Source organism: Mustela putorius, unplaced genomic scaffold, assembly GCF_011764305.1.
Source record: "Mustela putorius furo isolate JIRA1106 unplaced genomic scaffold, ASM1176430v1.1 tig00003854_pilon_pilon_pilon, whole genome shotgun sequence".
Classification (NCBI taxonomy): domain Eukaryota; kingdom Metazoa; phylum Chordata; class Mammalia; order Carnivora; family Mustelidae; genus Mustela; species Mustela putorius.
The window spans coordinates 17,621-25,422 of record NW_025422006.1 but is presented as its reverse complement, the minus strand read 5'-3'; the positions used below and the strand labels follow the sequence as shown (position 1 = coordinate 25,422).

Sequence of the window (7,802 nt, the reverse complement as noted above, 5' to 3'; positions counted from 1 at the left end):
ATCCCTGGACGTTCAGGGATCCGGATGGTGACGGGAGCCCCAGGAAGCCCCTCAGGCTCTTCCATCCCGTGGGATGGGGAGCCCACACGCCGGTGGCAGCCGACACGCCAGTAGGAAGAAGTGGCCCAGAGCGTTAACCACAAAACTTAACTTTATTCCCCATTTACACACGGTGCCTCAATGGGCTACAGCCACCCCACCCCCACAGTCATGGCCTGCCTCCCTCCCTCCCTCCCTCCCTCCTTCTCCCCCTCCCTCCCCCCCCTCCCTCCCACAGCCAGGATCAGCACCAGGTTGAGAAGGACCCCCTAGGCTCCTTGGGGGGCCGCGGGGAGTGCCGGCCCTGGAGCGCAGGCCCACTTCTCCCTACTGGCTGCAGTGACGCTTCCTTCTCCTCCCTGTGACCAAGGAGTCACGCCTTCTCTTTGCAGGCTGTGAGGGGTGAACCAGCCCCACAGCCAAGGCCGGCCTCCCAGACACCCTGAGGTTGGCCCCAGGCAGGGGCATCTTTGCCACAGAGGCAGGACCCTCACACAGAGCCCGCTTCCTGGACTTTGTAGCTGGGGCGGTGGCCGCACCGAGGCCTGTTCTCTGAGGAGAGGGGGGCCCGTGGAGCCCCCTGCGGCCCCCAACCGCCAGGGCTGGGGATGACTGAGGCAGGAGCGGGACTCTGGGAGAGCCTCCAGGGCAGCAGCCTGTGCTGAGAGGCCAGGAGGAAGGCCAGGCTGGGGAGCTCCTCCTCGTCCTCACTGGACCCATCCACCAGCCCTCGAGTGTCCCTAGCAGGAGGGGCCTCTCTGAGAAGCGGGGCATCTCTGGGGCCCGGTCCAGGGGCGGCGCACCTTTGCCCCTCCGGAGGGGCGGGGACCCGTCGGGCCCTGGGTGCAGGGGCCTCCTGTCGTCCGGGACAGAGAGCAAAGGCTCCGGGCCCCGACAATTGTTTCTGTGCTCGGCCATGCCTCTGAAGGTCTTGGCCGTCGGTGTCTGCTGGGCAGGCTTTGTCGCTGACCCCCAGCCCCATCCCGGGACCGGTCTCGTGCTCAGCACTGGGGCCCGACCGGGCCGCGCAGAGACGTGGCGGTGCCTGCACACCCTCCTCCGTATTCAAGGCCGCCAGTCTTTTCTCCACCACCAGCTGAGGAAAGAGGGGACAGTGACTGGCCAGCATAGGCCAGTGAGACGGGGGCATGGGACGGTGGCACCGGGGGAGGCAGGGAGGGTGACCCACGAGGCTGTGGCTCTGCTGACATCCCCCTAGTCCCTCCCTCCCTCCCGTCCCAGGCTGCCCATCTTCCATTCCCATTCTCTGCTCTGTGCCCCCCCGACGCTGGCCTCCCCAGTGCTGTGATTCACAAGAAGCAAAGGGGGACAGAGTCATGTGGGTCTCTGTTTTGGGTCCCCTCCTCGGGCTCACCTGGGACCCCACTCCCTCCCCCTGCATCGCCTGGGTCCCCTGCATCCCGCAGCTTGCCTGGAGCCCGTCCTTCCCCGGGCTCACCTCTGCGGGGCTGAGCCCTTCCTCCTGCTCCAGTTTCTCAGCCAGGGCCAGGAGGTCCAGCTGTGGTTCCGAGGACAACAATTCCGCCAGGAAGAAGGGGGGTGGATGACTGCCTCCACCTGGGACAGAGGAAAGAGGCTGGGGCCAGACTTGGCAGGGAGCCCCCTGTGAGCCAGGAGGGTCGGCAGGAAATGCGGAAAAGTGAAGACACACCCATCCTTCTCCAGACGGTGGGAGAAGTTTTCACGATACAGTCACTGGCCTCTCTCTCTCTCTCTCTCTCTCTCTCACACACACACACAGACATGCATGTGTGCAGACACACACACATTCACACATGTGTGTACACAGAGAGACAAAACCTGGACATGCACACAGACACACACCCCCCCAAAACATACGTGCACTCTCAGACACCAAAGGACATACCCCTAGGCCGACACACACGTGAGCGGACACACAGGACCACATGCAGACATACACAAAGACATCCACACAAGGCACAAATGCACACGCACAGGCCTCTATGCGCACACGCATGGGTATGCACATGCACAAACACACGAACACACAAACACGATGCTTGGGCATGTGGGCACACACGTCCACGTGTGTACGCACGCCTGCGCGCACAGCAGTATACACACATGCCTGCACGCACGTGGCAAGTACACAAGGATGCACGCACACATGCGCACACAGCCCAGGAACAAGGAAAGCGCTTAATGCCAAAGGCCTGGGCTCAGCCCCGAACTGGGCGTTGGAGTGCCAGTCCCTGGAATCTTCCAGACACCAGGCTGCGGGCCAGCGCACCTTGGTGATGAAGTCTTCCTGGGAACACAGCTCGTCAAGGTAGCTCAGGAGACCCGGGTCCGGGGAGGTCGCGGCCTCGTCCTGCTGTGGCTCCTTTCCGTCCTCTCCCCATTCACCTGCCGGGCCCCCCGGGGCTGAGCGGCCAGGCCCCAGCAGCCCCTCCATGATGTCCACGTACTCTCTCACAGCCTCTGGAGGGATCTCCTTGGGCGCCTTGGTCTGCCGGCGCCGCGGGGGTCGGTGTGGCTGCAGGCGGGAGGGCTGGGCCCTGGAACCCGCCTTCCTGGGAACGCACGCTGAGGCAGAGCGAGAAGGAGGGAGGAGGCGTGAGCGGCTCGGGCAGAGCATCGGGAGGGCAGGGTTAGGGGGACACTGATGTCCCTGGGGGCTGGGTCAGGGCCACCGGAAGCTATGGGCACCGTGGGACTGGCAGAGCGGGGAGGAGGAGTGTCTCACAGCCAGCCACGTGAGCAAGGGCGGACCCCCTGATCCTCCAGGGGTCTCCCCACAGCCCACTCCCCACAGCCCCACTCCCCACTTGGTGCCAGGTCCTCTGACAGGCGTGGGGCGAGGAGTCAAGAAATTCACCAGGTCAATACCCGTCCTGACAAAGGGCAGCTGAGACCCCCGGCTGATCTGGTCAAACGACCAATGTCCCCTTGTGGGAGCAGACACGACCCAGGGACAGAGGCCTTTCCCTGGCCCCCACAGCCATTGGCCACCCGCGGTCATGGGGATGTGGGGGCCTTACCTGGCTGCGGGCCCGCTCCCGCGGCTGGGGGGCCCCGCCGTTCAGGCTTCGGGGGGCGCTGGGGGAGGCAGGCCCTGGGCCACCTTCACCCACTGTAACTTCCGCATCTGCATCTCCTCCTCCATCTCGAATTCCATGAACCTGGGGGTGAGGAGTCCCAGGCCGCACTGAGGAGGGGGCCCAGCCCTGGAGCCAGCAGGGCCAGCAGCAGGTCGAGGGACCGGGAGAGGCGGGGCCTTTGGAGGGACGGCCGTGGCCCCGGCCACCAAGGAGGAGGCAGGCGGGCTGTCCGGCGCATCGCCTCCACCACCCCCTCAGGGAGTTGAGTCGGAGGGAGTCCGACCCCAGGCGAGGAGGCCTCAGGATCCCCAACCCCGTCCTGAGACCTTCTGGCGGAGCTAGGGGTGGGTCCAGAGCAAGGGAAGGTGGAACCGCCAGGGAGGTGGGGAGGGTGGCCCACTGGGACAAGCGAGCATCAGCATAGCCAGACCCTGCCCCCGGCCCACTCGCCCAAGAGCCCCGGGCCAGAGAAACCTGACTTACTTTCCCGCCATCTCGTAGTAGATCAAGCGGTCAAAGTTGCTTTTGCTCTGCCACTCCTGCACGGCCCGCCGCACTCCCTCTTCCAGCGTCATCTTGGGCTTCAGGCGCGCCAGGGTCCGTAGCACCGGGCTGTAAGGCGTCGGGGTCAGGGGCCGGCTGCAGTCCGGTCACCCCCAGCCTTCCCCGGATCCTCTGGAGCCCGTGTCCCCCACCCAGCATGAACGAGTGCTGGCAGGTGACAGGGGGTGTCGGGGTGTGCAAATCAACCTTCACCACCACCACGGTCACCGCCTCCCACCACACCAGCCCTGGGCTCCGGGCACCAGGCTGACTGTCCACTGACAGGAGCAGGGACGGGGTGGCCTGGGAAGTCAGTCCTTCTGGACTCTGCCTCTTGTAATAATACTCGCGGACATCAAGGTGCCCAGCAATGAGTCCAGCCTGGAAATGGCAGGAAATGCCATCACCCCCCGTTTCAGGAGGGACCTCAGATGCCAAGGCCAGGCCTGCCCGGTCAGAGCTCCGCAGGAAGGATCCCCCACCCCTCACCCCTACACCACCTCTGCTCCCTCCCCTCCAGTTCTGAGGGATCCTCTGGGACAGCGAGGGTGGGGCCCGCACAGGACCTCTGCTGGCCCTGCAAGTCCCAAGTCTCCTCTGCTGGGCTGGTCCCCTGGCCGTGAGATGCCCCAGGCCCGGGTTGCATGGAGACAGGATGACCAAGAGTGCGGCACCCAAACCACAGCCGCTCCTCTGACACCCGGACCCTATCTGCCTGTGAGTCCCCAGCGACTGTCACCGTGATGTCTCTGCAAGGTACAGGTTGGCTGGACAACCCCCCCCCCCCCCCCCACACACACACCGCCCCAGTGTTAGTTGAGATGCGTGACTGAAAGGTGTCCTGGACCGGAAAGTGCCTTCCTAGAGCAGGGTCCCGGCCCCTGACCTTCCTCCCAGCGGCCCTAGATCACCGCCCTGTGTGCGCGCCCCAAGGTGGGCCTGCGTGAGGGCTGAGGGAGAGCCGAGGCCACTCACATGAGAAAGCAGGAGAGAGCTTCTGCGTCGGGGCTGTGCGGGAGGTGCCTCCGGGCCAGCGACTTGAAGCGCTGCCAGCGCCTGAAGTTCTCGTAAACACTCTTGGGGTTACAGGAGTCCTGGGGCGAGGCCGTGGTCCGGCTCCTGGAAGCTCCGTGAGGCTGTGGCCTGGCGTTGACTGGGGGCACGACGGTGGTCAGCTGCGCGACTGGGGGCTGAGCCGGAGGTGGAAGGCTTGGGGCCAAGCCTCCCTTGCCGGCCTGGGAGCCCCCACGGGCCGAGGCAGGCATGCTGGTCTCCACCGCAGAGGCTGTCACGAAGATGGGTGCGGGACACGCAGCACCCCCACCGAGGGCCCCTGGAGCACTCCAGCTGAGGGGGGCCGGAGTGAGGACGATGGTCTGAGTCTGGGGGGTCACGGAGCACCCCTGTTCTGACCTGACCTGCACAGTGACATTGCAGGTCCCAGTCCCATTGGGGCCAAGGCCAGCCTCTCCTGCCACCAGCGGAGTCCTGGAGAAAGCTGGCAGCACCAGGGGGCCACCAGGAGGGAATGGCTGGGTCAGGAGGGGCGGCGGGTGCTGCCCCCAGAGTGGCCGGTGGGGGGCGCCGGCAGTGGGTGGGGGGGGAAGGGCCGTGCCATGAAAGCAGACAGGGAGGCTCCCGGGTCCGTGGCCACATGGCGTCCCAGCACTGCAGATGCTGTGGACAGAAGGAAAGGCCCGGATGGGGTCAGAGAATCCGCAGCCGGGAGGGAGGACCCGGGGACACCCTTAGTCCCCGGGAGCAGAGCAGTGAATCCCGTGGCTTCGCGTGAGGGGCATCACAGCAAAAGGTGCAGTTTGCCAGTGTCCCAGAGTCCTTTCCATGCTCTGGCCTCCCGCAGGGACCTCCCGCCCCCGCCCCTCCCAGCACGTCATCCTGTCTGCCCAGCAGAGGCCGTTGGGCCAGCACTGCCTCTGAGAACCAGCCACGGACCCCCACACACGACTCTCCAGCCTCACGGGCGGCCTCCCAAGACTCGGGTCTGGGTGGAACCCTGACCTGTGGGAAATGGCCTCAGCAGCCTCCCTGGCCGCTGGAGACCTTCTGCAAGGTCCATCCTAGGCACCTGGAGGGGCCCTGTGAACAGACAGCGTCTGAACCGTTCGGGCCCCTCTCCCGCCAGCCTTCCGGTCCTCGAGGCTCCCGGCGAATCCCACCCTCTACTCCCCGGCCCGGCACAAGCGAACAAGAACACTTGACCTGGATCTCTGCCAGGACAGCTCCCCCCAAACCCTGCGGTAAGCCCGTCTCAGAACCATCCACACACCCTGGACACAGGGCCAGCCTGGGACAGCAGCCCAGAACACAGGACAAGAGGAAGCAGGTGGGAACTGCGATTCCTCAGGGGAGGGGAGCGACCCAGAGCAGCTGAAGAGCCCGAACCCTACCTTGAGGCCACCTGGTGCCACGACCCTGCCGAATCCAAGACAAGGCCTATGAGGCCTGGGGGCACGTGGGCTCAGAGTGACCACCGGCCCAGGTCTCGGGCAGGACACGCCATTGCACACTGGGCCGCACACAGTCCCATGGAACGGCGTTCTGGCTAAGACCGGCCTGTGCCGCCCTCATGACACACTCCCACCTCTCCCTGCACCGGGCCCAAGGAGGCGTGTGTCCCCGGAGAGAATCGGCGAGACTGCCGCCATCCTTTCTCCCCACACACAGGGCGTTTCCCCCGACAGGGCCCGACCCACCTCCAAGGAGCCCCTGCCCAACGTCCTAGCAGGTTTCTGCAGACTCCCAGCCTCTCAGCCCCCAGGTCGCTGTCCCTGGGGGTCCAGTGCGCTCCCTTCCTCTACCTAACGCCACCCAAGTGCCCCTGGCCGGTGTCACATTTGAATCCCAAGGGCTTCAGGGGTGGCCTGGCCCCTGACACGTCCAACCCAAGCCAAAGACTCACCTCCTTGGAAAGCCATCCGCACAGGCAGAGGACGCTGCCGCCTGGCAGCCTCCACAGTGACAAAAGTCAGGTCCGGGCCCCACACGGTGAGCTGCTGCAGGAGAGACACACTCAAGACCCAAGCCAAGGCCAGGAAAGTTTGAATCTAAACAGGGTGAGAATGCATGACCTCATGACATTCTGTGGCGGGGGAGGGGCGGAGGGCCCCTGCCCTGGCTGGCGGTGGGGAGACATTCCAAGAGTCAGGCTCGGGTAGGTGGGCCAGAACCCCAAGTTCCTTTCGAAGGATAAAGGGACAGCACAATCAGGGAGCGCCTTTCCAGGCAGTTCAGACACTGTTTTCCAGATTCACCGCATCGCGGTGTGACCCAGTGCTCCTCTGGTTCGATGTTGTATCCCGCAACCTCGCTTTGTGTCCCTCCACCCGCTCTGCTTCCTACTGGCTCTTGACTTATTCAACAGGGGCTGGACTTCCTGTACAAAAGCCAGAACAGATATTGCTGATGAGCACATGGGTCCTTAAGGCCACGTGGAAATGAGGGTTTCAAACCAGCTCGGTGTCAGCAGATCCCGTGGGTTTGCTCACACCTCGTTCTCCAGCCTCGGGTGCTCCTGTGCCCAGTGCCCTGCGGAGCTCGGAGCCGAGCAGATCCAGCAGCACCGGCCTTACTAGGGTCCCTTTCTCTGGAAAGCCCCGGTGTCTCACAGAGAGAGTTCGTGCACCCTACCATGCGCGACCAGAAATCACGATGTCCTGTTCCTCGGCGTATTGTGTTGCTGTTTGATATGGATTTCTAACCTCTTTCACTACCTTAGTGGAAACTTTCTAACGAGCAATACCTTTGGTTCAAAGTCACACTGTGCATAGTAGACTGCGCAGGGACGCCTTTTCCTCCCACCTCTTCCTCCTGGCAACCCGGCCCCCTTTCTCCCAGGAACCCAGTGTTACCTTTGTCTTTTAGATCTTTGGAGAGATGGCATTGTGCCTCAAAAAGTAAATGTACGCTCTTCGTTTCTCCGGCTGAACGTTGATACAGGTCCCAAAATGTGTGTGGCCATGCACAGTGATTGTTCTTGTCCTGGTAATGCGGCTCCTCTCCTCCTTTCTGGAGGGTGGATGCCCAGAAGAAGTGCTACAGTCCTCCTAAATTCGAAGGGCCCCATCCAGGAAGGCTGGCCAATTTTAGCAAATAACAATAATAAACACTCAATTAAAT

General features: G+C 63.7%; 1 protein-coding gene across 1 annotated transcript; it reads right to left on the bottom strand.

Annotated features, from left to right (window-relative positions):
- Positions 1-529: 529 nt before the first annotated feature.
- Positions 530-6,689, bottom strand: LOC123387531 (NUT family member 2D-like; the record flags this gene model as incomplete). The annotated part of the gene is given in 8 exon segments (XM_045065108.1): positions 530-1,591; positions 1,594-1,617; positions 2,312-2,607; positions 3,063-3,117; positions 3,119-3,203; positions 3,606-3,734; positions 4,641-5,342; positions 6,586-6,689. Coding segments are annotated over 8 exon segments (2,457 nt in total), but the record flags the coding sequence as incomplete, so codon positions are not given.
- Positions 6,690-7,802: the final 1,113 nt, after the last annotated feature.